Genomic DNA, 27,916 nt, shown 5'->3' with positions numbered 1-27,916 from the left:
GGGGCGGGGGCGGTCTGTGGGCGGGGCCGTGGGCGGGGCCTCCTGGCGGTGGGCGGAGCTGCGCTGAGCCGCCGCACGCGAGCCCGGAGGGGCCGGGGCTGCCGCAGCGCCGCGCCGGTCCCGCCGCCCCGCGCTGCACCGCCCGCTCCGCCCGCGCCGCTCCCGCCGCCGCTCCGGCCGGTAAGTGTCCGCCCGCACTCCCGCCGAAGTTTCTCCGCGGTGCCGCAGCGGTGCGGGCTCTGCGGGACGGGGCCGCCCGCGCTTCCGCCGAGCCCGTCCCGAGGTGCGATCGTCCCCGGAGAGGGGGGGGTTGTGGGCGCGGCGGTGCGCGGGCTGGCCCGGCCGGTAATGACCTCCCGGCCGTGTCCCGCTGCCGGGAGCGGGGCGGGGGCCGGCGCTTTCCCCGGGGTCCCCTCCCCGGGGCACGGTTCTCAGCTCCCCGCCGTGCCCGGGGCTGCCCGTGGGGTGCCGCGCCCCGAAGGCAGCTGGAGACGGAGCCTGGTGGGCTGGAGGGGGGTGCAGCCGCTGGTGCAGGGGGCTGCGGAGCTGGCAGGGACACCCCCCCCCGCCCCGGGAGCGTGGGACCCTCCCCGGGGGCGTGGGACCTTCCCCGAGGGTGTGGGACCCCCTCTCCCCTCCCGGGAATGCGGGGCCCCCCCGGGGGTGCAGAGCCGAGCCGCCGGGTCAAAGGTGCCCTCTGGGCTCCGAGGGATGCTCCAGCTCCACATCCGTGCGTGCGCCCGACCGCGGGTGCCCTTGGCGTTCAGGCCCTGGGGGGTGGCCGGGGGCTCAGGGCTGTCCCCGGTGCAGTGCGGGGAACGTGCCCCTGTGCTGCAATCCAGTGGAAGTGGCGTGGCTCCGGCCGTGGGCGGCCGCAGGCCCCGCTGCACCGGCGGCTTCTCTGTAGCGGCCTGGCCAGGAGCCAGCTCCAGCCGGTCCCTTCTCCGGACTGAATTTCCCCGTTGTGGTTGCAGCAAGCTCCGGGATCCCCCTTCACTTCTCGTGCTTGCTGCGTGCCGTCGGGGTGCAGCGGCGAGGAGGGGCTCAGCCCAGAGCCGGGGGCGTCAGCATCGGGGTGCCGCAGCCTTTGCACCCACAGCTGCGTCGGAGCTGTGCCCAGCACCTTGCTGGTCCCCTGCAGCCTACTTTTCAAGAGGGGCGGGAGTGATCCCGAAAGAGCTGTGCAGGGGACAGGCAATATTGCAAGGTGACTGTGGCATGGGGAGGGGACACACACGCATCTGTGTCATGCATCGCTTCGTGGTCCCCAACTCTGCCGGTGCCTCTGTGTGTCTCTTTGCATCTGGCACTCCTCGGTGCAGTGCTCTGCTGTCCTCCAGGTGAGAGTGGCCGGAGCAATAGGGTGTCACACACTGCAGGATGTCACCCACTGCGGGATGTCACCCACTGCAGGGTGTCCGGCAGCAAAGTCCCCCTGCGCCGTGGCAGCTGCAGGACGCCGAAGGACTCCCCGCCTGCTCCTCTGCAGCAGCAAAAACTTCAGTCCTGGAGCGAAGGCTCTCGTTTATTGTGCACCGAGGTACTGCTGCAGCTATGTCACTCCTGTGCACGCTGCACAGAAGCGCAGCCACCGGCAGGAGTCATCTCCTGCCTGCTGCATTATTCCTCGCTAGCGCAGCGCCTTGGCTGCACGCTGCTGGGGGCTGCCGGAGCCCCGGGGTACCCTCGGGGCAGCCGGTGCTCTGCGCCTTTGCTGTGCTTGGGTGGTTTTGGCCGCAGGGTCTTGTTCGGAAGAAGTGTGGCTTGTGGTGGTCTGTGTGCCGGGGGAGCGTGGGCACTGCGGAAGTGATGCACCCAAGGTCATTGAGGCCAGAAGTGGCAGCGGGATGTCACCTGTGCCGCTTGGGAAGAGCACAATCCAGCAAAACACCCCACTGCCCCCCCAAGCCCCAAAGCCATTTCGCAGCAATGCCCTGTCCCCTTCTTGCATCTGTGTGAAGTGCAAAAACGGGTCTGACCTTGCCTGATCACTCAGCACCAAGCCCGGCTCTCCTAATCCCCCGTGGCGAGCGCTACTGCCCCGTTTGCTGGGAGCCGGCCCAAAGCCCCGGTGCCCCCAATTCTGCAGGGCAAGGACACATCCCTTGCCACCCGTTAGCCCAGTGACAGCAGCAGCAGTGAGCCAGCATCGGCTGCACTGCATCGCCGCTGGCAGCCCTGGCTCTGCACCCCTCTGCTGCACAGCGCCCGGCGCTGTCCGGTGTCACTGCAGGAGGGAGGACATAGGAATATATATATATCTCCTTACATATATATGTATATATCCTTATATAGCTGGTTGGGCAGGGGGGGTTGCAAATTGGCTGCCTTTCTGCCGGTGAGTTGCCCGCATGAAACCGTGCCCGCGGTGGGATGGCACAATGGTAACGTTTGCTGCCGGCTGCTCTCAGGGGAGCTGTGTCCTGTTCTGTGAGCCCCAGGGACTGTCACTGGGCTGCAGGTAAAGGCCACCGAAGTGAGACGGGACTCCTGCTCACCCCCTGAGGGATGGGAGCAGGCCCTTCCTCCAGCTCATGGTGGTTTTGGCAAAGCCCCAGCTCCAGGAGCCGGATGACTGCAGCTCCTAATTATGACTTGAGTTTCTCCTTCTCCAAGCTGCGCAGGAGAGCTGCGAGCCGGCAGCCGTGATGTCCTCCAGCAGGATCGATGCCGCAAGCATATAGACGGGACCCAGTGCCTGCTGGTTTTCAAATCTTCTGTTTTTTTTCTTCCCTACCCCCTGGCAGCGGAGCTTGGTGCTGTGCCTGGCTGTGCTCCTCCTCAGCCTGGCGGCCGCCAGCACTTTGCCTGTGCCAATATCCGGAGCCGCCAGTAAATGCAGTCTGGCAAAATGCTTTTGCCCTTGGCTGCAGTCGGCCTTTTCCTCCCGGGTGAAAACCCGTCTGTTCCCCGGCTCATCCCCACGCCAGGCTGTGGCTGCCCTCAGCTCGGCTCCTGCCGGAGCCCGCGTTCCCCCAAGTGCTCTTTGATTATTAGCCCTAATAATTGTGTTATCGCATCGACTGAAGTGTTTCAGATGCCAAAGCTAATTTTGCTCTTCATGCCTTCCTTCGTCAGTAATGGGATTTTGATAACATCACGCGTCCAAAAGTATTGGATAAACTCGGCATAATTCCCCATTTATTAATTAAACCGTAAATTAGGCAGTGTGCGGCTGGAATCCAAGATGCCCTGTACCTGTGTAAACCTACAGCCGGGGATGGTGCTGGCCCCGTGCCGGCGGTGGCCCGTCCCTGCCAGCCCCTGGGTGCGGGATCCCAGTGTCGTCATCGTCGTCCCCTGAGCTCTGGGGCTGCCACATTCCAGTGGGGCCAACCGCTCCATTGCTCCCTGCGCGCAGGAAGTCGAGTGATGTTTACTCTGCATCGGTACCTGGAGGAGGAATCATGGTGCCCCTGGATTTTGCTGTCGGTTGGCCAGCGGGGTCAAGGGCTGGCAGAGCTCCCTGTCACCCTGGGGTGGCTCTGCTGGTGCTGCAGCCCCTGTGCCGGGGCTTTGGGAGGGGGGAACCGCAGCTGGCTCTGGCAGCGTGTGCGGCAGTGCTGGGCTAGGCCAAACTGCTGCCGTCTGGACCCGCACCTCGCTCTCCCGGCGTGGGCAGTTGCCTGACTGCACCAGATCCGTCACCACTGAGCGCCAGCAGTTGGGCATCTGGAACCCCACCTGCCTGGAAGGAGCTCCTGGTGCTGTTGGGGCATCCTTCACGTTGTGCATCTTAAGGAAAGCTGGTGTGTTTTAATTGATCTGGGGTGTTTTTTGCTCCCTGGCTCTTCCCAGCCTTGCAAGGGCGCAGCAGATGTGGCTGGCGCATCCCTGGGGGATATGGGAAAGCTGGGAGCAGAGCGGGTGCTTGGGGCACGAGGTGCAGGTGGGTGCTGGGGGCAGATGCGGTGCTGCGCTCGGGCACGTCCAACCCCTGAGCCTGTCTGAGCCTGTGCTGAGCTGGGGGTGGCCTGGGGGGATCGTCCCACTGCCGGGGCCCGGGGAGCTGCTCCGGGGCTGGACTGAAGCCATGGGGATGGGTGAACATCTGCGGGCAGCGGGGATGCTTGAGATGTGCCGGGCTGGTTTGGGGTTGGCAGACCTGATTTGGCAGCTGATGCTATGGCACCGCTGGCATGGGTCAAGGCATCCCTTGCTGCCTGTGAACCTGCTGCGGTGCCACATGCCAAAACAGTTCTGCCAAAACCCCCTGGAGCTGGGACCAGCCACTGACCTGCTCAGCAACGTTGTGGAGTGCTGGGGGAGACGCCTTCCGCCTTTTCGTGCAGGACATGGGATGTCCCTGGGGACGTGACTGTGACCGAGGGCTGCTGGGACCAAGGATCGCTGCAGCAGCACCACTGCTCCCATTGGCCTTGAGTGGAGGATTCAAGAGGGAAAACAACCCCAAATTTCAGTGCCGTGCATGGATTTACAAGCATGCAGACGCCTTGTGGGGCTCTGACGCTGTCTCGCTCTGCTCCCAGGGGAATTACAGGGTTTTCTCCAAGGACTGAACCCCGGGGAGAGCAGGGTTAGTGCCTGGGGCGAAGGCGCCAGCGTGTGCCCGCTGCTGCCCACACACAAGCCCTGCGTCACTGCCAGCAGCCTGGCGCAGCCGCTGCCTTGTGCCGCAATGAATTGCGGTGTGGCCGTGCCAGGCTCAGCCACTGGTTTGTGCTGCATGAGAGCTTGACGGAGACCCTCCTGCTCTGGTGGCCCTGGCCACAGGGCACCCTCAGAAGAGACAGTGGCTGCCAGCGCCAGTCTGGCAGCGGGTGCTGGACACGGAGTCATGGTGCTTTGCAGCTCCCCAGGCAGCTGGGCTCTCTGGGTTGTTCCAGGAGAGGGATAGCTTTCCCTGGGATGCACTGGCGGAGCAGCCTCTCTGTGCAGCCCTGAAAGCGTGTGCCGTTGTACTTGTGCCCCCAAACACCTGGAGCAACATAGGGACGCAGCTCGGAGGGGCCGGGGAGGAGCAGAGGACCCCCCCCGCGGTGTATGGGGGGCTGTGCCCATTGCCCCGGCTGGGCTCCCGGCTCTCACAGTGGCTTTTCTCCATCTGCACAAGGTTTATTCATGGGAGTCAGGTCCCAGTGTCCTGGCCTTGGTGGTGGTGCTTCGTGCCACAATTAAATCCCCCTGGGCTGGCATGGTGCTGTGTCCCCACCGATGTCATCATCGTTGTGCCTCCGCCGTCCCCTTTCTCACCCCAAATGCTGCCAGGGAGGGTGGGTCTGGTGACACAGGGCCATACTCTGCCTCCCGGGCTCTCTGTGCCTTGGAGCTGGGCAAGCAGCTGCCAGCATCGCTCCCAGAGGCAGCCGGTCCCCAGGGACTGAGCCCTGGCTGGCAGGGAGGAGGGAGATGCTGAAGGCTGAGCATCACTGGGGGCTCCGTGGGGCTGGGAGCTGGTTTTCTGGATTCCTAACACCAGCCCATCACCACCTCGTGCCTGGATGGGTGCTTTGGAGATCTCACTGGGGGCTGCAGCCTGACAGGCACATGGAGCCTCACCCCTGGAAATGGCACCTCATGACTCACGTTTGCTCGTTTAGTTCGCATTCGTTTAGCTCAGGAGCAGGGCAGGGCATGCGCTCCCCTGCCTCCTGTAGCAAATCGATCTGCCTTGTCTCAGCTCTCTCCTGGAGCAGCTTCTGGCTCTTCCCCAGGAGCTTGTCTGGCTTCTTTTTTCTCCCCCCATATCGATCAGGAGCCATTGCTGTTGCACAGGACCATTGCTGGGGAGTGCCGGCAGCAGGGCAGCATTGCAAGCAGAGCAGTGCTGACCCGGGCGGGCAGGAGTCGGGCGCTCTCGGCCATGTGGTGCCTTTGAAGTGCCAGAATAACTCAGCCCATCACCTTCTGTTGCCCTATTTAGCTGTGCTGGCCTCACTGGCGGAGCGAGGCACGGCCGGCACAGCATCACTGGTGCCGGAGAGTGGGCTGGGTGCCGGCAGCGCCTGCTCCCTTTTTTTTGGGAGGCTTTTTTGGCCATTCGTAGCTCTGTGTGCCAAGGGCGGGCTGCCTGTGCTGGCTTCAGTTGGGGTGAGCCTGGCAGTTTGCTGGGGCTCGGCTGCATATGGCCGGTGCCATATGGGATGCTCGGGTGTCCTTGGGGACGGCTGCATCCCCACAGCTCAGGGGACCGTGCTCTCCAGCGTCTCCAGATGCCTTTTCCATGGGTACTGTTGGCGGCATGTGGCACGTGCCGAAATCCTCTGGATGAAGTTCTGATGGCGAGCGGTGCCTGCAGCCCCTGCAGCCTCCCCGTGGGTAGGAAGGATGTGGGTTGCCCATCCCCTCCTTGGCACAGGACTGCGCTTGTGCTACAACACCAGGGGCTGGAGAGGCCACGGGCTGCTCCTGGTGTGCCTGGGGTGAGGGGGACCTTGACCTCTGCTGGTGCGAATCTCCATGGCTGTATAAGCAGGTACCTCAGCGTGATCTCTCGTTTGCTTCCCAGCTAATTAGCAAGGCGGCTGCCTTCTGTGGGGTTTCCGAAGCATTGCAGCAGCACCGGATGCAAGTGGAAAGCCAAGAGTCGTAGCGAGAAGGGGGGAGAAGGCGCTCGACGGCCCCTTCACTGCTGGCACCGAAACGCCGGTGGGCTCGGTGGAGAGCGGCTGCCGCAGCACCTGCCCCGGCTCCTGCAGGAGCCCTGGCACCAGCCCCAGTTTCAGCTTCCTCATGTCCTTCCTTCGCTGCTGGGCCAGCAGCGACTCCGGCAGCAAGCCACAGTCGGGGCCTGACCCCTCTGGGAAAGGTGGGCTTGGGGAGAGCAGCACCCATGGGTGCCAGGCAAGGCTCTGAGCACCCGGCTGCGGGCCCCCCCTCTCTGCCGAAGCAGGCGCAGGCATCATGTGCTGTCACTCACCTCTTCCCCTGTTTCACCTCGGTGCTGTCCTGATTTTAGAGGCGAAGGCGCAGAAAATCCCTGAGCTGCCTGGCCTGGCACCCTGATGCTGGCGGGTGCCAGCGGCGATCCCCATGCAGGGAGGTGTCCCTGGGTAGGGACAAACCCGGCAACTCCGTGAGCAGCCCCAGGTGGGCACGATGCTTTGAGGGGGGGCACCCGCCAGCGTTGAGGGGAACCCTGATGCCTGCTGGGGTACCTGGTGTGGTGCCTGGAGATGCTTGGGAGCTGAGCAGGGAGGGCAGGATGGGATTGCCCCCTCCCCAGCTCGTTGCACGCCCAGCCCCGCGGCTGCATTGACCTTTAGCTGTCCAGCCGGCGCAGCTGGGCCGGTGGGAGACACGGCAGTGCTCGGCACAGCCTTCCGGCAGCGGAAGCTGGAGGTTTTGACTTGGGAGCATCAGAAGCCATTAATCTGGTACCCAAATGATGAATGAAGGCTACCTTTAAGACTGCATTTAACTGTTAGACGTCTCTTGGTTTTGCCGTAAATAACGCAGCCTCTGTGACACGAGAGCAGGTCCTCTATCAAAGGCAAGTGCCAGCCTCTAAAACTGCCAGTCCTTGTATTTATTTTTTATTTTTTGTTTTACAAGATTTCCCCTGTGAGCCTGGGGCTGGGTTCCCTTCCTCAAGGCTGGGGACTCTGTGGTGAGAAGCCCGGACCCCTGCACGTGGGGCAGTGAGGCAGGAGCTCATCACGGGGTCCCTCACCCTGCCCATATTTGCAGTGTCTATCCCCTGCGCCCACAGCTCGGGGTGAGCGTGGGGACCCTGGATGTGACCCTGTGGCAGAGTGAGGCTGTGGGGATGTGTAGGAGACATGCTCGCCACTGGCCGGACAGCTCATCAAATTTTTACAGGAACCATGTAATTCTCTGGCATGATGCCCCCCCCCCCCCCCAAATTACTCATCTCCCAGGGAAGGGCCTGCGGTCAGGGCTGCCGAGCCCCAGCATATCATTATTTTTAATTAGACAACCCGGGTACTGACTGGTGATGAGAGGCAGTGAGCGGAGTGTGCCTCGGTGGGGAGGGAGAGTGCAGGCCGGCTCCGGTCCCCATCCAGAGATGCTGTTGGAGCCCAGCCGGCGGGATGGTGACCAGCACCGCGGGTCCCAGCAGGCACTGGTGGCTGTGTCACTAGCCCAGGTAGCGGCAGGGTGGCAGGGTTCCAGCACAGCTCTGAGCTGGGAGGAATGATGTGGTTCACCCCTGCTCGTGGGGTTTCTCTTTGAAGGCGCTGCTGCCTGCGCTGTGCCTCAGTTTCCCTCGGCAGGCAGGCAGCGATGCGCCGTTGGGGACTGCAAGGGCCGGAGAGCTCAGGGGGGTCTGGCCAACGGTGCCTGCTTGTACTCGGGTGGGGGACAGGGGAACGCGTCTCTGCATGGGCGATGTCTCGGCAGCTCACGTCCCCTGATGCCACTTGCAGCTACCGGAGCATTCTCGCTCCATCACACCCCCTTGCCTGTGCTGCTGCCGGCTCCCGTTTCCCAGCCTGGTATAAATATCCTTCCCTGAAAAGTGTGGGGCTGGAGGAGCGGCGACTCCTCTTGCCCTCAGCAGCGTAAATCAGGAGGAAGGTGCAGATGGTGGGGGGGTCCCAGGGGGAAAGTGGTCCCTGAGCCAGTCTGGGGTGCTGCTGACGGAGGGTCTGATCCGGCACCACTAATGCAGTGATTGCGGATTTGTGCCGGGGCTGAGGAAGGGGAATGGGGCCAGGGTTTGCTGGGCTGGGTTGTTGCAGAGCCCCTTCACACCGGGGTCCTGCAGCATCCCTCTCCCCAGCTCCCCCTCCTCTCCCTCCTCCCTGATCCCTTGGTCTCCCCGTGCCTCCGCACATCTCTTGCCAGAAATTCTCTGTTAATTAAATGACCATTAGAAGCCAAGTCATGTTTTTGCTTTAATTAGACTCTCCTATCTCATTGCTGCAAGCTGAAACTCTGGCCCAGCCTGTCCCTTCCACATCTGACACTGGATGCGCCGGTCCAAAAACGATGGGAGTGTTGAGGGGTCTTTACTTGTGTGAAAGGCTGGAGGGATGCACAGGCATCGTGCCAGCGGGTCTGGCAGAAATGGGATCTCCCCCACCAGCCCTCGTGCTGCTGCCCCCGGGAGCAAAACAGCCACTGCATCGAGATCTGGCTGGGGCACTGCCAGATATCTCAGCTCTACCCCAAATCCCTGCTTGTCACTGGGGTGCATCGCAGGAAAATGCCGGCTCCATAGTGCCCAGGCTTCCTGCCGACACTGGGGTGGGAGGGGGCTCCCCTTTGGGACCAGTTTGGGATTTTCATTACTGGTCATCCAAGCCCAAATGCTGCACGGGGCGGTGCAGGTTTTGGGGTTAGTTCCCAAAGCTGACGTTCGTGGAAGGCTGGGGGGTCCCCACATCTCCACCCCAGCAGGATGACTTACAGCCCATCGGCTTAACGGGTGCCATAGCCCTGGCTTTGCCGTCCTGTAAAGGAGCAATAACTCATTGCTCTGGGCCTACGATGACAGCAGCCCTTCACTAGCTAACGAGCTTCCCCCTCAGACTGGAGTCTCCCCAGGACAAGCCAGCAGCCAGCACCCTGGACTGGGAGAGCCTGGGGTCGGGCCCCCCCTTGCCTGCCTGCCCACAGCCCAGCCCAGTGCTCCGCCAGCAGCTGCCGGTGCTAATTGCTGCCTCAGCCTCATTAATCTTGATTTGTCACCGCTTTCTGCCCTCCGTCATCTCAGCAGGCTTCGCCTCCCCAGAGAGGAGAGGTTTCAGCTGCCAAAGCCGCCCCTGCAGAGGAGTAGGGGGAGTTTCCAGCAGCTGGATCCCCCAAAATCCCCCACCCCGCTGGGGAGCACTGAGCTTGCCTGCGTGCTGCTGCTGTGGTCAGGGACATCCTGGTCCTTCCGTATGTCCCCAGATTCTCTTCCTGGGTCTGGTCCTTTGTGCAACATCTCAGCTGATGTGGGCAGGAGTGCAGCAGGGGGGCTGGAGGAGAGGGGTCCTGAGAACCCTGGGTGGGCAACCATGATGGTCAAATGCTTTTTTTTCTTTTAAAATTGTGCAAACCTTGCTGTTTTCCCCATTTTAACCAGCCCGTTTGCATAATCCAGCAGGGATGATTTGCCAGTGGGCAAAGACGCCCCATCGCTTGTCTACACACCCCGCTTCTCCCTGCGTGGTCCCCCAAAACCCCCACCCCAACGGATGAATTCTCCCCTACAAACTCCCCTCTCCATCCATCTCTGTCCTGTCCCGTCGGTGGGTGCGGAGGTGGAGGAGCCTCTGCCCAGGGCAGTGGGTACCCGTGATGCTCTGCTGAACGGACCGTCACTGGGGTAACCCCAAATCCCCCTTTTTTTTTGGCTTGCAGGATGTGCTGGGTGCTGTGGCAGCCCGGGGGGGTCTCTGGGATGGAGCCTCTTGCAGGAGGAGGAGGAGGGATACAGGGCTCGTGAAAGGGATTTTCTGGGGTCAACGCTACTTTTCCCAATACGGGAAATGTCCCAGGGATGGATGGAGATGGGATCACTGGCCCCAGCCAGGGATTTCCATCCTGCCAGACCTTGGGGTGCTGCCTGCAAATGAAACCCAGCCTGGCTTTTAATTACGTGTAAAGGGGAGAGGGGGGCTTGTCCCTCTGGAGCACAGGTGAGGCCGAGCCAGCTCCCCCCCGGTGTAAATCAGCAGAGCTCCTGCAAGGGCAATGGAGCCAGGGGGGTTTTACACCAGCAAGGGGCCAAAGCCCCAACGGGGCTTGTTTTGGGCTCAGTGCAGCTTATAAGGGCTTTAACAGTGAGGGGGAGGGTCAGGGTAGGATTTTGGTGGTGATGGGGGATGAGCCTGGAGGGGGGGTTTCCTGGATATGGCCCCTGGGGTCTGTGCTGGAGATGGGACCTGGTGGCTCCTTCTAGGCCAGATGTTTGCAGCTGGGAGGCAAGGCATCACAGGGCTGGGGGGCAATGCGTCGGGGGCTACGGGGTAAGGCACCGTGGGGTGCAGGGGGGATGTATTAGGGGGGCTGGGGGTGATGCATCATGCAGGAGTATGCACTGGGGGGGTCTGGGGTGATGGGGTCTGGGAAGCTGTGGGATAGGGACAGGATAATGTCCCGTGGGATGTGGGGGTGCTGCAGTGGTGGATTTGAGGTACTGCACTGCAGGGTGCAGGATGAGGCACCAGGGGGGTGGGAATGCATTAGGGGCTCTGGGGGGAAATGCACCATGGGGGGTGATGGGTTAGGGGGTTCAGGGTAACGCACCATGGGGCGTTGGGAGTCCAGAGCAAGGTGGTGCAGGCTGCAGGATAATGCACAGGGGGCCTGGGGGCTGCAGCTGGGGGGCTGCAGGGACAACGCACCGCAGGGGCGGTGTAATTTGGGTGCACGGGTGGTGCGCCGTGAGGGGTCCTCCCCACTGGCCAGCACGTGGGGTCTCTGCAGCAGCTGCCTGGGTGAAGCCCACTCTGTCCTGCTCCGTAGGGAGCTCCCGGCTGGTTTAGAGGGTGTGGGGTGGGTCCTACCATACTCATCAGCATCCCCTGATGGGTGCTCCTCCCCAGTGAGGAGCTGGGGGGGGGGTGCCCAAGGGTTAGCAGGGCAGGAGGGGGCCCCTTCCCAGCCAGCACACTCCCCTTCCCAGCCAGTATTTATTAATGATGCCTTAGCCCACACTTGTTTTGGCCAAGGACTGATAGAAATAGTTATTTATAACCCTCTTTATTTATTGATGTCCTTAAGACACTGGGGTCTTGGTGGAAGGATGGTGGGGGGGGCAGCAGGGGCAGCTCCAAACCAGTGGAGGAATAAAGAGGAAACTTCACGCACTGGAGGAATTGCAGTGAATGTCCTCGGCGGGGGTGGCTGAGCGGTGTTTGAGGGTGCAGTGGGGATAGCAGGACGCCGAGCTCCCTTCCCACCTCCAGCCAGGACAGCGCCAATGGCCACCCCGGCCCTTTGCCAGCAGCTGCCGCAACTTGCAGAAAGGAGGGGAAAAAAAAAAAAAAAAAAAAAAAAGAAAAATTGCAAAAGAAGGAAAAAAAAAAAAAAAAAAGGCAAGCAGAGCCCAAGCAGGACTGCATTGCAGTGCCACCAGCCGAGGCCCACGCGCCGCACAGCCGCCCTGGCGCCCTCCCAGCAGCACTGGGGCGGCCTGGCCCAGTGTTGGGCAGGGTCAGGGTGCTGGGATGGGGACAGCGTGCTGGGATGGGCCCTTCTGCCCGGGAATCTGCTCTGTGGGGCTGGGAGCGGCTTCACACCCGCAGCCAAGGGGTTGGGCTACCCTGCTTGTATCTGCACTGTGCGTGGTGGGGGACAGGGGTTGTGACCAAGGTCACCCAGTGAGGTGGTGGCAGAGTGGGGATGGGGACTGGCAGGCGAGGGGACGTGCCCAAGGACACGCTGCCCCACAGCCTACCCTCCTGCCCCACACGCTGCACCCTGGCTGCCCCCAACCAGCCCAGGCTGCCCCCCCATGGCACTGCCCCACAGCACCCCACACCCTGCCCCACACCGCCCAGTCCAGCCCCCATGCAGGAGGGGGAACAAAGCTTAGCCCCCTCACTTGGGGGGGCAGGATCAGCCCCCCTGGCCCCATGGCAGGGGCTGCAGGGTCCTGGGGGGCTCTAAGGTACCTGGGGAGGGGGAGCAGCAACAGGGTCTCTGTGAGCCTGCCCCCCCGCCCCGTCCAAGCCTCTCCTGTGCCTCAGTTTTCCCCAGTCCTCATCTCCACCAGCACCTGGTGGGCACCGTGAGGTAGGAGAGCACAGACTGCTGGAGCAGGTGACGGAGCAATTAGTGATGCTAATTAGCTTGCCCTGTTCAAAAATAGCCACTGCAGGGAGGCCTGATGCTGCCTGCAGCCCCCCAGCCCCAAGTAGCACTTCAAAACCCCCCAAATAGCCCCCAAAGCGGCATGTCCCCTGGCTGAGTGCCTGTGCGGTGGCTAGTCCCCCCACGGCTCGGCCCCCCTGCTGCCCAGGGTTCCCACGGCTGCTGGGAGGGTTTTTCCTTATTGCTTCATAAATTATTTCCAGAAATCAATCAGCAGCTGCTCACAGCAGTACTGAGAGGGGGACCCGCTGCCTCAGTGCCCCCACAACGTGCAGGGGTTTGCATGGTAAATGCACATTAAATGTGCTTGTGCCCACACACAAATGCGCAGGTGCTCCACATGCTAAGCACTGGTCCTGTCCAGCAGGGTACACATGTGCGTGCCCTCATGCACACACATGCAAACATGGCCCACGAGCAGCTGTGCACACACATGCACGCTGGCACGCAAAGGATGTGTGTGCAAACTTATCTACATGCAAGCTCTTACGCAGCTGCAGGCAGTGGCAAGCATGTACATGAGTGCATGCACACCCACGTGCAAGAGTGCTTGCAGAGCCATATGGGTGCTGCATGCATGCACAAGTGCTTGCATTTCAACACATCTGTGAGCAGATATGCTCATACACGTGTATGGCCACATGCACACACCTGTCAGCACTTGCACACATATGCATGCATACCCTGTGCACAAGCACTTGCGCACACATGCTTGCACACTGCACAAGCATTTACATAAGCACGTATACCCTCATATGTGCTTGCATATCCCATGCACAAGCACTTGCACATGTGCGCACACACCCCCAAAGCACATGCCATGCTGCAGGTGCTAAGCGCCCTGTGCCCCTCGCTCTGCCCCATCCCTAGGGAACGCAGCTCTGCTGGGCCGGGGCGGTGCGTGCAGCGGGATGTGAGCAGCATTGCAATTGCAGCCTGTGTCTTAGTGTGCTGCAGCGTGCTGCAGCGGGGCTGCCGCGGCCCCAAGCCTATGCAACGGGGAGCCTCAGCACCCCGGAGGGCAGCACTGCACTGGGTGCCCAAGGATGTGGGTGCTGGGGGGGATTGGCTCCGCTGGGTGCTGCCCACTGTGTACCGCACATTTGGGTGCAGAGCAGATGCCACAAGCTGCGTTGCGGCAGGGTGCTCCCCTGGGGTCCCCCCACCCCGCGGCACTGCACACCCCCGCTGGCACCCTTGCTTTGTACCTCCCCCGTCCTTGCTGCACACCCATGGGAGCTTGTAGGGTGTCGGTGGCCTGGACCCCCTCCCCCCCCCCCCCCCGTGTCTGTGGGTGCAGAGCTGAGCCAGGACTCAACCTGCCCCAGATCTGGGCGGCAGGAGAGGGGCATTGCTCTGTGCCCGGGGTCCCTCCAAAGCTGCTGCCTCGCAGCTCCTGGGTGCCATTGCTTGGGGCTCAGGGCAGGCGGCAGCATCCCTCACTGTGGGCACTCAGCCCTGCCTGGCCTTTTTCCTCTTCCCAAACCCAGCTGCCTGCAGAGCTCACCCCGTCCTGCTTTGGCAGATTGCCGTTTGCACAGAAATACGGGTCAGGTCGGGGAGCCAGTGTTGCAAAAACACTGCCTCACCTGCAGCGAGCTGGAAAGCATCCAGACTGCCCCAGGCAGCATCTGCTCACCTGCCTGAGGCTCCTCAGGCAGCTTTGCTTTCCTCCTAGCAAACCCCAGTTTACATGGGGTGTGATGGGGAAAACTCTCTCCTGTTGTTTTTTCTTGCAGCAAAAGCCCCGTTTGGAAATGCTCTGGCCATGCCGAGGGGGTTTAAAAACCCTGTCCAAGGGGTGGGTTTGTGGGATGAAAAGCAGCTGTGAGATCGTAGGAGGGCTGCAGAGAGCTGCTGGCCACGTGGCAGGCAGGGGACAGCATCTTGTCCCTGTCCCCACCCTGTCACCCCATAATAAGGGGCTCCAGGCCAACCTCTTCTTCCCAGCTGGCCGGCTTGCAAGGATACCTGCAGGTCCCAGTGCTGCCCAGTGCCGCCTGGCCCTTGGGATGTCGAGTCACTGGCACCAATGGTGACTGCAGCAAACAGGTGAAAAAAATGAAAGGCCAGGTGTCATCAGCCACTGGAAAGCTTTGGGAAGCCCTCCTAGTCCTCTGCATTAAATAACCCTTGGCAGGGTGGGGGCTTAAATACAGCAGGTCCGGATTCACTCTGGAGCGGGACGTAGTGGCTGTAGGGCACCTCCAGCAGCTTGCTCCAGCCCCCCCAGTGCCATCTGCTGCCGAGTTCTGGGGAGCTGGCCACCCCATTGTAGCCATGTGATGCTGATTCTGGTGTTTGTGGCAGTTGCAGCCACTCCACAGGGCATGAAGGTGGCCATGTCCGAGTTCCAAGGGCAGGAGAAGGAGCTGGTGGAACGTGGTGAGCCTCTTAGATGCTCAGCATGTCTGGGGGGCTCCGTGTGGAGCAGGTCCAAGCAGGTTGACCACCACAGACATCCAAAATGGATAAATCTGCAGGAGGAGCTGGTGATCGTGGTCCATCCTGGTCTCAGAGCTGCAGCCTGAGGAGGAGGGATGTTCTTGAGGTCCAGGACCAGAGGTTGCATCCTCTGAATTACCATGTTCTGCATATGAGGCCTGAGGTCAGGCAGGGATCTGGTATTGCCTTGGGTGGAGGGACCCTGGGGTGGCCTGTGGGGACCCAGCCCACACCACAGAGACGGCACCAAGCATCCGCTTTGGCTGTGCTGCATGATGTACCTGGCCAAGATGAGTCACGCCTGGATGAGCCCCTTCTGATGCCATCAAAGTCCTTCATCCTCCATGGGCCCAGAGCAGGACCAGGCCCCACAATCTGCCTGAAACCTTTGGGGCTGGGATGTGGGGTGAGTGCAAGAAAAACCTGGGAGGCTTGAAAGAGCCCCTGGGAAGATACCGAGATGTTGGTGTCTTGGCTGGTCACATCCAACCATCCTCATGCCCTGGGTGACAAGGACATGTCTCCATCCCCTCCCTGCTGCACTGCATGAGCGTGAGCACTGATCCTCTGCCTCCCTCCTGCCCCCGACACAGGGGGATGGAGGCTGTGGGACTCACCCAGGGATGACATTTTTCTGGACTGTTATCACTTCTGTGTCCTGGCCAAGTTGCAGGTTCATAACCTCAAGCAACCAAAAATCCTGGCCCAGGTCCCCTAAAGGGCGAGTTCAACCAAAACCATGTCTTTGGGGCTTGTTTATTTTGTCTCCTGCCTTTTATGAAACTTTTGTGGCATCAGGAAGATACTGAGCTCATTAAAAACACGGGGGAAAAGAGTAATTGGTGCATCCCATAGCTGTTTGACTGCAGGGTCTGGCTATTTGAGCCGGTCTTGGGGATGCTCAGGGGTGGTATGGGCTCACAAGGAAGTGTCTGCAAACCCTCCGTCGATGGGCACTGGGAATGTTTCCCAGCTGAGTGTTGCCTTTGCTTTTGCAATTTAGTCTCCAATTTACTGGTGCATTTACAATAAATGAGTGTTTTGTGCCCATTGCAGACAAACAGCACCACTGAGAGTCACTCCTTGCACTTTTAAAGTGAGTTTCTGATACACGTGGTTGTGGAAAACACACACAGGGTTTCAAAATCCAGGAAGGACCAAAAAAAGCCCCAAACCAGATAAAAAATAGCTCCCAAGCTCCCAACCTGCAGAAGGGTTATTTACTGCAGCTCTTTCCTCTGCCCGGCCAGGATGGATCCCAGCAGCTCTGCATCCAAGAGGCTGATCCTAAAGGAGGTCATGCCAGGTTTTACTCCCAGTTTGGGATGTCGCCCAGCTTGCCGCGCACAGGGATGTGCGTGCGGAGAGGACAAACCCATCCGTGAGCTGGCAAAGGGGTTTCTCCAGCCATCCTGTCCCCTGCGCGGCTGCCTGGAGGGTCCTGCTGCTCCCAGCAGTGCTGGTGACAGATGCCTTTCTGTTTGCCTTGCCTTTTTGCATTCCCACTGCAAATGCTGCTGTTGGAAGGGATGAAGGATGATGACGTGCGAGGTGATGCTCCTGGCTATCCCATGGTGCTGGGATGCTGCGGAGAGGGGTCATGGTGCAGCCCAGCTTGGCACCCAGGGCTGGGGTGATGGGGAGGTCCGGTGGGGGGGGGCTCGGTACCTTCCCCCGAGGAGCAAGACCTGCCACCAGCCTGGTTTTTAAGTCAACAAGATGCTGTTGGCAGCCTAGGACACCTCAGCCCTGCCGTTGGTGTCTGTAGCTTTTTCTAGGCAGAGACGTTGGGATGGCAAAGCCTGCGCTTGCGGCAGGGACCTTGTCAGGGTGAGAGTCACATAATTAGCCCGTTTCATTGTGTGAAGGGCTGCCTCTGCCTCACACAGGGTCCCCCCAAGCCCCCGCTGCCGCCCCCGCCCCCCAGCACCCCCCAGGAGCAGTGGCACAGGAGGAAGGTGCCCAGGTGCGGGCAACTCAGTGCATGGTTCACCCGAGAGGCAGCTGGAGATGGCATGGCAGCACTGTTTCAGGGCAGGAACACCCCCAGGTCTCTCTGGACGACTTTCTGAGGTGAGAATGCTCCTTTTCCGCTGCCGCAGGAAGGACGGATTAGCAGCTGGCCCAGGGGGACGATGCTCTGGGAGAGGAGGCTTCACCAAGCAGGGAGGAGATGCAGGAAAGGGGTTTTCCCCCATGCCAGAGGTCACATGCCTCCAGAAACTCCTTCCTCAGTTATCTGCAAACCCACTCAGCTGTTTGCTTCCCCCACTGGATAGCCTTTTATTCCCCTTAACTCCACCGGCACTGTTAATTCCCTTGGCTTCTTGCCTGCTCTGATCTTCTCTTTGCAAGCTTGCCTTCTGCTAGGATTAGAGAGACACTTTAGGTCCAGAGCTGGGTCATGGAGGCACTTTGGGGCTGGAGCTGGGTTGTGGAGACACTTTGTACCAGATTTGTTTGCAGGAGTGAATGCTGGATTTGCAAGATCGTGGGGTGGGTGTCCTCATCCTTGGGGTGTGCTTCAGACCCCGCTGGGCTGGGGCGGAGGGTGCTGAGCACGGCGGGCTGTGCTGCAGCTCTGGCAGTGAATCAAGCACCTTCCCCAGGCCCCGTCAGGGAGCGGGGCTGGCCGAGGGAGCTGGGCTCTGCGGGGCTGGGAGGTGGACAGAAGCCTCAAGCCACCCAGGACACGGTACCTGTGACATGGTGAAAGGGTTGACCCTTTGACATGCAAACTGAGCCCTCTGCGGCTGTGTAGAGCCAGCTCTTCGCTGCTTTCATCCATCCTCAAAATGTGCCCTGGCACTGGAAGAAGAGTAATGTGCTACTCCTCTCCCGTTCCCACCCTTGGGAGCTCTCCCAGGGCTGGGAGCAAGTCCTCAGGGTCCCACAGCAGCACTGGGTCCCTGCATAAAGCAAGATCTGGCTGCTGCCATGTGTTGGGTCTGCAGGTGCCTGATGCCTGAGAAAAGGAGGAGGCAGGGGGGGCTGGCTTTGTCCCAACTAACCTCGCTCATCACTCCTGGGGATGCAAACACCCCTTCCCTCATCCCATGGGCCTCACCAGGCAAACCTACCCCCCAGGAGTGTCCCCGATGTCCCTGGGAGGCTCTGAGCTGTCACCACCATTGATGCGATCCTGGGTGATGCTCCTGGTGGCTTTGGAGATATCAAGGGCCAGGAAACCTGGGGGTCAGCTTCCCATTGCTTGTGAGGGAGTCCAGGTGTCTGGCCTCTCATAAGCATTGTCTCTATGCCCCTCTAGCAGAAGATCAAGTAGCCGTGCTGTCAATGCAGATGTTGTCCTCAGTGCAGATGGCTGCTCAGGGACACAGCCTGGGCATGGGGAGGAGTGGGGGCAGCAAGGACCTGTGTGACCACTGAGGTGACACTGTGTTTCAGGGAGCCCCTGACTCACCATGACGTTCAAGCAAGCGTCCATGATGGCCCCAGAGGCCACAGCCACCACGATGCCCATGACCACGATGGAGAACTCCACTGAGGCCGCGGGCCCGGGTGAGAGCAAGGAGGACATGTTCACCAAGCTGAGGGACAAGTTCATGAATGAGCTCAACAAGATCCCCTGTGAGTATCTGCCTCCTTTTCCAGGTATTACCCTCCTCATGACCCCACCACTGCTCTGGTCCCAGTGCAACATGTGGGACAGGGTGGTGGGGTGGCTGGGGCTGGGAGGGAGCTGCAGGGCTGACCACGATACTGGCTTTTGCCCACAGTGCCGCCCTGGGCCCTCATCGCCATCGCGGTGGTAGCTGGACTCCTCATCCTCACCTGTTGCTTCTGCATCTGCAAGAAGTGCTGCTGCAAGAAGAAGAAGAACAAGAAGGAGAAGGGCAAAGGCATGAAGAACGCCATGAACATGAAGGACATGAAGTCGGGCAACCAGGTGATGTCCTTCTGGACTGCTTGGCCTTGTCCTGCGCTTGGTGTTGTAGGACGATCCCTTTGGTTGAGTTATGAACCATATTGGGGCAGCAGAGAGGGATGGAGCCACCAGGATCCTGGGATGCGACAGTGCAGACATGAGCCTGGAGCAGAGACAGCAGCACTGTCCTCTTCCAGTGCCCGGTGGCCCGGATGGGACCAGGCTCAAGCTGGCCTGGCCCTGCCAATGCTTCACCTAAACAAGCATACATTAATTTAATCCCTTGTGTCTCCCTACCTTCCTCTGAGTTGCCCTCATCTCATTGAGCTGTGCCTTTAGCTGAGAGGGGAGGATCACCAGGCCAAAACGCCCACCAGTTTGGGGTCCCCAAAAAGCCAATGCTCAAGAGGCAGGTGCTGGTGCACGGAGCAGAGCTGGGGCCATCTCCCCATGCTGGGGGGCCAGCAGGGAGGAGGCTTTGGTACCAGCAGGCCTGAGGTGATCCTGGCCATTTCAATGGCCCTGACCCAGGGCCATTTGGAGGGGGTGGGAGATTTTGGGCATCTGTTCCTGCTCTTCAGAGCCATGTGGGCACCACGGGCATGCAGGCAGGGCTGGAGAGATGAGCGCTGAGTGGAGATGCTCCATTGTACCTGCCCATCTGCACACCCTCGCGGTGGTGGGAGATGTGGGGTGGGATTCCCCAGTGGAGGGCGAGGGCTGCCATCCCCTGGGGCTTGATGGGGCCATACAAACCCTGATTCCCCACCTTGCCATGGGTCCCTTGGCGATGCTCTCTGTAACGTGGCTCTCTTCACTCCTGGCGCTCTCGCCGTCCTCCCTCCCTGCTGCCCTGTCTGCGTGTTCCCTCTCCGTCCTGGGATGCTCTCCACGGTAGGTGCCACCATGAGCCTCTTTCTCCATCATTGGCTTCCAGGGTGGGATGGGGGGCCTGGGGACGTGTCAGAGAGGTGATAAGGAGCCAGGGCTCCCACCCCATGGACCATGGCTTGGAGAGGCAGGGAGAGGGATGGCTTTGCCTTAGGAGAATTAGATTATATCTCTATTACTAAGTTAATAAGGCCTGGAAATGATCCTGCTAAGCCCTTAGCACTGGCTGTAGCGTTCCCCCAAGCATGGGTGGGAGGGGTGGAGTAGCCCTGCATCCTTTGAAGTAAGTTGCTTGCATGCAGCCACTGCCTGCAAGCACCAAACCTCCCTCCACTGGAGCTGGTCCTGTGTCCCAGTGCCCCAGGGCAGCCCCCCGTGCCATCTCGGCTGGACCAGCACTGGGGGCTCCCTGGCAGTTGCGTGGTTGTGGGCAGAGCCGGTGCCACCCCAGGGCTGCTGTATTGATGTTTTATGTCCCTAGCATGGGGGTCTCCTTTCCCCTGTGGGGAGAACTCGGGTGTTGAGCTGCAGTAGGGTTGGGGTGCTGGAGGTCCCCAGCGGTGTGGGGACAGGGATGCTGCGCTGTGACCCTGCTGCTTAGCCAGGCACCTTGGCTGCCATTGCAGGACTAACAGGACGACGATGACGCAGAGATGGGTCTGACGGAGGGGGAAGGTGAGGAGGAGGAGAAGGAGCCGGAGAACCTCGGCAAGTTGCAGTTCTCACTGGACTACGATTTCCAGGCAAACCAGGTGATGGAGGGGCTGGGGCTCAGCTGAGGTAGAGGAGTGGGGTTTGCCCAGGAAGGGTATTTGAGAGAAGTCTCCCTGTTGGACCTGGGTGGCACAGGAGGGAGGGGGGAGCTGGGTGCTGTGCCATGGGGAGTCCTGTCTCATGTTGGGCTGGAGATGAGCCCTTGGCATCTGCAGCATGTACCTGGGCCGTCTCTCTGAATACACCCCTATTCCCGCTCCAGTTGACGGTGGGGATCCTCCAAGCCGCTGAACTGCCAGCTTTGGACATGGGCGGCACCTCAGACCCATACGTTAAGGTGTTCCTGCTCCCTGACAAGAAGAAAAAGTATGAGACCAAAGTGCAGAAGAAGACACTAAACCCTGCCTTCAACGAGACCTTCACCTTCAAGGTGAGCCCCTTCCTACCCACAACATGGGACCTTGTCTCCCACTCCCATCTTTCCCCCTGACTGTGTACCAGTCCCATATGTTGACCCTCACTGCTGGGAGCGGGTGGTCCTGGCTTGTGCTCCTCTGAGCCCATTGTCAGCCCAGTTGGTGGCCCTTTTTGTGCAGGTTCCCTATCAGGAACTGGGCGGGAAGACGCTGGTGATGGCCATCTACGACTTCGATCGCTTCTCCAAGCACGACATCATTGGCGAGGTGAAGGTGCCCATGAACACGGTGGACCTGGGCCAGCCCATTGAGGAATGGCGGGACCTGCAGAGCGGCGAGAAGGAGGAGGTGAGAGCTGGACTGGCGTGAGGCCCTCAGCCAGCTGAAACTCTTGGCCAGGGGGGTGAGATGTGGGGTGGCCATGGGGCAAGCTCTGCTTTCTGGGCCATCCCGCAGTGCTCAGGATGGCGATTGCTGTGGAGTCACCTGAATAGCATGGGTGTCCTGGCCATGAGTGCTGGGCAGGATCTGCCCTTGTTGTTCCCCTGTGCAAAAGCCTTTTAAAAACAAAAATGAAGAGTATAAACTTCTTGAGTACTGTGCTGCGACTGGCCTGCCCCAGACCCAAGTGATCAAACCCTTGTGCTGGTGCATGGGGTGCCAGCTCATGCCTGCATTGAAGGTTGAGCCGGGTTTGGGGGACCTGCATGCAGCACTGTGTCCCAACACTGTGGTACAATGCACTAGCAAGGCTTTGATATCTGCTCCCTGCTCTGCTTGGCAGCCAGAGAAGCTAGGAGATATCTGCATTTCCCTCCGGTATGTGCCCACGGCTGGGAAACTCACTGTCTGCATCCTGGAGGCCAAGAACCTGAAAAAGATGGATGTTGGCGGTCTCTCAGGTGGGTGTCAGCTTGTGGGCATCCTCCTCCTGCCCTGCTGTGGGGATCTCAGAATCCTTTGTTGGGGAAGGACACAGGGGCTATTAGTCTGGCCGGGCTCAGGGAAGCCCCCTCCAGTGCCTGGGACCTCCTGCATCGGAGCAGCCCAAGGTCTGGCTGCAGGGGAAGGGGAGATGGGGATGGGATGAGCCCCCCTAACCTTAGGAAGGCCATATCGAATTTGGTCCGCCACTGTGTCCAGGGTCAGGACCTGGGTGGTAAAAAATGCTCCTTTGCCATTTGCTTCTGGTCCTGCTCCTCCTTGACTTGGGGCCAAGGACCTCAGTCGACAGGATATTTTATGCTAGAAGTCTTCCCAACTCCATGCCAGGGCTGACGTCTGCCCAGGGGTCCTCAGCTCTCTCCAGACCTTCCTTAACCAGGAGGAGAGCAGTACCTGCACGGCTGGAAGGGTTCAGCTTTTTTGCTGGGGTGTCCTGCTCCAGAAATGGGGGTGACAGGCCAGCACCCACTGCTGTCACTCCACTGTTCCCAGCCTTCCTACAAGAGGACCGACAGGATGCAGAAGAGCTCCATTCCTTGGCCAGTTGCTCCCACAAATCTTCTCCAGCCCAAATATTTTGGCTTTGGCCTCCATCCACAAACCTCAGAGCACCTTTACTCTTGGAGGTCTCTTTACCCCATGGTGCACCTCATCCTAGGCTGAGACTTCTCCTGGGGGCAGGCTGGTGGTGTCCCCCAGGTATCTCAGCCCTGGCTGATGCACCCTCTTGCCCCCACCAGATCCCTATGTGAAGATCCACCTGCTGCAGAATGGCAAGAGATTGAAGAAGAAGAAGACCACAGTCAAGAAGAAGACCTTGAACCCCTACTTCAACGAGTCCTTCAGCTTTGAGATCCCCTTTGAGCAGATACAGGTTTGTCTGATGACCTCCCTGGGAGGCAGGCAGGGTGGGGGCAATGGGAGAAGTCCCACAGCTGCCTGAGCCCATGTCCCAGTCTTCCCAGCAGCCTGAGCAGCTCCTTCCAAGCTCCTGGTCTGGTCACCCATGAAATACATCCAGTCCATCAGCCTGGGCTGATGCTGAGGGCAGCTGGTGCAGGGGCAGAGGTGGGAGGCTGGGCAGCACCCATGGGAGATGCAACCAATGCACATCATGGCTGGAATGGGGCTTTCCTCTGCTCCTGGTCCTATAGTGCTCACCCCAGGCATAGCAGGGACCACTCAGTGGTCCTAGGGGCATGTTGGACCATTGGTAGGTGCCTTCTGCCGCTCCATGTCCTGCCCTAGCCCTGTCAAGCCCTGCAGCCCACAGCTCTTGCCCAGCCCCACACCACCTCTTGGTGACCTGTCCCAGGTGGCCACGTCAGGATGAGCTGGGCCCCACTGTGGCTCTGCAGGCCTGGAGGAAGGAAGTGGAGGAGGCTATGGGCATGGAGGGGACCCTGCCCCAAAATGGGCCACAGGAGGGCTCAGCCTTGGGGATCCCTGGGGTGCCCTGCTGAGCCACCCCGGGGCTGGGAACAGCACGGAGGCCATGGAACAGTCATGGCCGCTGCACCTTTCTGCCCCTCTAAAGAAGGTTTCCTCCTTTAGAAAGTGCAAGTGGTCATCACGGTGCTGGACTATGACAAGCTGGGGAAGAATGAAGCCATAGGCAAGATCTTCACGGGCTGCAATGCCACCGGCACGGAGCTGCGGCACTGGTCCGACATGCTGGCCAACCCCCGGCGGCCCATTGCCCAGTGGCACTCACTGAAGCCAGAGGAAGAAGTAGATGCAGCTCTAGGGAAAAACAAATAGGAAGAACTGCCGGCCAGCGCGGCACGGCACTGCGGACAGTCGAAGCGACCCAGAGCTACTGATACCTCAGTTATGCAACCTTTGGTTTTGGTTTTTTTGTTCTAAGCTGAAATACCCTTTGATGGCTGTGGAAGGATTTCCAGACAGTCCCAATAGCTTCCAGGGGAAGAGGTTAAAGATACGGATGGTTCTTTTTGTTCTTCAGCATCGCTCCCTTCTGCTGCATGTCCCATCGCTTCTGCCTGCCATCCCTTCCAGGTGCAAAGCCACCATCACGCCTGGGACCTTCCCTGGCGGCCGCGTCACCAGCCTGCAGCATCGCTGCTGCCGTCCTTCCCTTGGGTCCACGTGGGGAACCATCAAACGTTGCATGGAGTTGATACCAGAGACTGATAGAGTGAGATGACCAGACCCGCTGTGCTTGCTTGGGGCATGAACAGCTGTGTGGACATCAAAACAGTGGAGAAGACCCTCTGCAGAAGACCCAGGTGCCTCCCCCTTCTGCTCTGCCTCCCTCCGTCTGGGAAGGGTGAGAGCCGAGGTTTTGGGCCGAGGACGGCCAAGTGCCCGCGGCCAGCTCCAGGTTTGGCTTCTTCTGGGGAGAGGTTTGCAGGGACCGTGGGGCCCGGCTGCGGCCGGTGCGGCGGTGGGGTGCCAAACCCTCGGTGTTGCAGCCGGAGCAGTGGGGGCCAGTCTGAGCGTGGGGAGCCCCGGGGAGTCTGCTCTGAGGAGACACATGGTGGGATGTGCATGCAACGGCAGCGCAGTGCGGACCACCACCACCTCTGCTGGGCGGCCATATCATGTCCCCAGGAGCCAAGCGAGGACAGCGCTGGGTGATTTGCATGTGTGTCCCACCATGCTTGGTTGAAACCCGTAGATCAAGATACTTCCACAAGGCAGGTTTACGCTGAGAGGTCTCCAAATGTGAGGGGGCCAGCCCCCCAGAGTGGTGCCAGGTGCCTCCCCAAAGGCCATCGCATGTCCCCAGGGATCAGCCCCAGTGTAGGCACGCCAGCACAGCCTCAGGGCAGCCGGGGGGCTATGGGGAGCTCCAGCCCCACCACTGCATCCCACTGCCGTGATGCAGGTGGGGAGGGCAAGAGCAAGCCCATGGCCAACAAGGGACCAAAGCCCCCGACCCCCATGAGCTGCTGCTCCCCGCCAGGCTGCTGTCTGCTGAATCCACCCCATCCTGCTCCCCTCGGGGATATAAGCCATATCCGTGTCCCTGACAGTGGGCAAGAGCTTCTCCAGCCCACCTCTCCCACCGTGGGACAAGCCAGGACCAAGCCCCTGAGTTGGAAAGCCAACATCATTCCTTGCAGCTGTGAGAGGGTCCGGCAGCCCTGCCCAGTTCAGCCCGGTCTGTACTGGAGAACCGACGTGAGCTGGTGTCCCTGTCCCTGTCCCAGCTCTGACTCCCCAGCAGCCTTGTGCTCCCTGCTCCACTTTGCTTTCCTGGACTCAGTTTTCTGGGGTTTTGGCACAGTTATGCAGCAAAGGGCATTGCATCTTCAGCCGAGAGGGGCTTACAGTGGAGAAGCAGAGCTCTGGGGTGCAGCCGGGAATGCCCTGGGCACTGGAGACGCTGCTCTGGGGGTCCACCGCCTGGGCTGGAACCTCAGTGCAGGGTGTCCCGAGCCTGGGGACAAAGTGCCAAAACTGAGCTGGCCCCAGTGCCGCTGGATGCTTCAGCAGCTCCCTGAGGTCCCCTGCTTCGCAAAGGTCATCTCAGCCCCAAGCTGGGTTCAGGTTGGACACAGGGATGAGCCCCTTCCCCTGGTGGGATGTGCAGCTCTGAGACAGGTCCCCAGGGAGGGATGTCTCTGTCCTTGGGGGAGGTTTGGGGCCCGATTAGCCAAGCTGCGGTATATGGTGGTGGTGGATGTTGGACTGGAGACCTCCAAAGACCACTTCCACCACCATCTCAGCTGCTCTTGGCCCCTGCCTCGGTGCCCAGCCCGGCTGCTGGAGCTGCAGCTCGGCTGGGCTGGGTGAAGGTGGCACTGGGGCCACGCCAGGCTACAGGGGCTTCGTGGGTCACCAAATGAGTGGTCCTGCAGGGCCATCTCCAGCTTTAATTAGTCCCTTTTCCTAACGGATGCGTCAGTGTCAGCAAACAAGATCCTGCCCTGCTCGTGTAGCCAAAGGGAGAAGAAATCTCGGGGTGCTTTTAATTAATGGGGAACTGGGGGCGGCTGATGCCCCTCGGCTGGGGCACTGGCAGGATTCGGGCTCTCGAATCAGTCTCGTTTTGGAGTCTGTCTGGGCACTGGGGGTCATTTGCCTTACGCGGAAATGGGTTAAAAAAGAAGGAATTGGAAAGAACACTAAAATCCTCCTGTTGCAGTCAGTGCATGTGCGCAGCCCTGCAGCTTTCCTTGGGAAGCAAGCGGAGGTGTGCATGCACACCTGCACGCATCCACACGCGCACACCCTCATGTGCACACCCCCACGCGCACCCCCCCCACCCGCACCCCCCCAGACCGGCCGCATCGTCCGGGGTCTCACTGGGAGCGGAGGTCCCACCTGGCTGGTTTCCATTCGGACTCTTTAAGCCTTGGGGGGGAAACTGTGACTTTAATACATAATTTTTTTTTAATAAAAAAGGGAAAAATAACCAACATATTAAAGCCATCTGCGCTGCCTCTGACCCCTCCTTAGTTGTGTGTAGTTAAAAATATATGGAGACATAGCTGTATATACCATGAACAGTGCATGAGATGCAGCCACGTAGCAGTAGCAGCATGGTTAAAGCCGAGCGCGGCACTGCACGCTCTGCCCCACCGCTCGCCACCGCCAGCACCTCCGTCCCGACCACGCTTCTCCAACGAGGCAGAGACGGCGATGAACAAAACTCATTGCTCGAGTGCTCTCCACCGCCCCGATTATTTTCCCCTGAATTAAAAAAAAAAATAAAATCATGTAAAAGAAGAAAATAATGCCAAGAAGCAAAGCATGCCAAGCCAGGCCCGCCAGCGGAGGGTGAGCCGTCACCAACGCAGCCGTGACTTCCATGTGTGTCTTGTTTCTGTATCTTGTCGCATTTATACCATGGCCGGGTAGCGGCAACATCGTGGCTTCGGCGTCCTGTGTCGCGTTGGTGCATTTCACCGTCAGAGCAACTTTAGAAGCCATATTAGACCACGGTATGCTGGGACCCCATGGGGACGGGCCCACAGGTGAGCCGTGACCCCCTTCTCCCCATGTGTCCACCGTCCCCCCGGTTTCATGGGGCTCAGCGGCAGAGCCAGGCTGCTAGGACAAGCCACATCAGCAACTGCCTCGGCGGCCACGGATGCCGCCGTCACACCGGGTGAGGGGACGGGGCAGCGCTGGGCACCGACGCCGGGGCCAACTTGCCGGTGACATTTCTGCAGTAGAAAGGCCGGAATGCGGCAAAGATCTGGTGGCAAAAAGGCTTTTGAGAGTGATTTGGGTTATTTCTGCCGTGTCTGGTCAGGTGGTTTCTGTTTTGGGGACAAGAGCCGGCATTCCCCTCTCCCGGCTGCACCGTGGTGCAAACCCAGCTGTGCCACGGAGATGCTCAGCTTCGGTCTCCTGGGGTTAAAAGGAAGCAAATCTACCAGGCTTGGCAACAAGCTGGGCTTTCTTTTCCTTTTTTCCCCCAAACCTGGGAGGGAGGAGCCAGCTCCTTTGGAAGTCCCAGGCTAGGGCTGTTCCTGGAGCAAAGGGCCCCCCACGCCGGCCCCACTCCGCCCCGTCCCGGCCCCCGCAGCGTTCGGCTCCGGCGGGAAGCTGCTTTTAAAGCCCCTTCCTCTCGTGTGGACTCTGTCGTTTCCGTCTCTTATCGTTAAATGGTTATTTTGTAATGATATCTGTCTCCTTATTAAAGAAACAAGCTGAAAGGAGCCCCGGTTCCCTTCTGGTCTTGCTGCTGGGGCTCAGCGGGGCAGCCGCGGCGGGGGGCAGGTCCCAGGACTGTGAGCCCAGGGACAATGGAGGGATGGAGACACAAGGGGAACCCCGTGAGGGCCCACATCCCCCTGAAATACGAGTGTGCTCACACACATGGTGGGGATGTCTCTGGGCAGCCTTGAGCCCCGCTGCCCCGGCTGAGCGTGGCTGGCCCAGACATGGGGTGCAGGTGGGAAGACATCAA

General features: G+C 60.2%; 1 protein-coding gene across 1 annotated transcript; it reads left to right on the top strand.

The window, feature by feature from the left end:
- Positions 1–67: 67 nt before the first annotated feature.
- Positions 68–27,665, top strand: SYT2 (synaptotagmin 2). The gene is made up of 9 exons (XM_030000904.2): positions 68–180; positions 18,583–18,765; positions 18,915–19,084; positions 20,590–20,706; positions 20,931–21,098; positions 21,265–21,432; positions 21,869–21,986; positions 22,770–22,903; positions 23,584–27,665. Exons 2-9 carry the CDS (start codon positions 18,600–18,602, stop codon positions 23,788–23,790), a joined length of 1,248 nt encoding a protein of 415 aa, XP_029856764.1. The 5' UTR covers positions 68–180; positions 18,583–18,599; the 3' UTR covers positions 23,791–27,665.
- Positions 27,666–27,916: the final 251 nt, after the last annotated feature.

The sequence above is a fragment of the Aquila chrysaetos genome, chromosome 24 (genome assembly GCF_900496995.4).
Source record: "Aquila chrysaetos chrysaetos chromosome 24, bAquChr1.4, whole genome shotgun sequence".
NCBI classification, from domain to species: domain Eukaryota; kingdom Metazoa; phylum Chordata; class Aves; order Accipitriformes; family Accipitridae; genus Aquila; species Aquila chrysaetos.
Note: the sequence above shows the minus strand (reverse complement) of the source record. Positions and strands in the feature narration are given on the sequence as shown.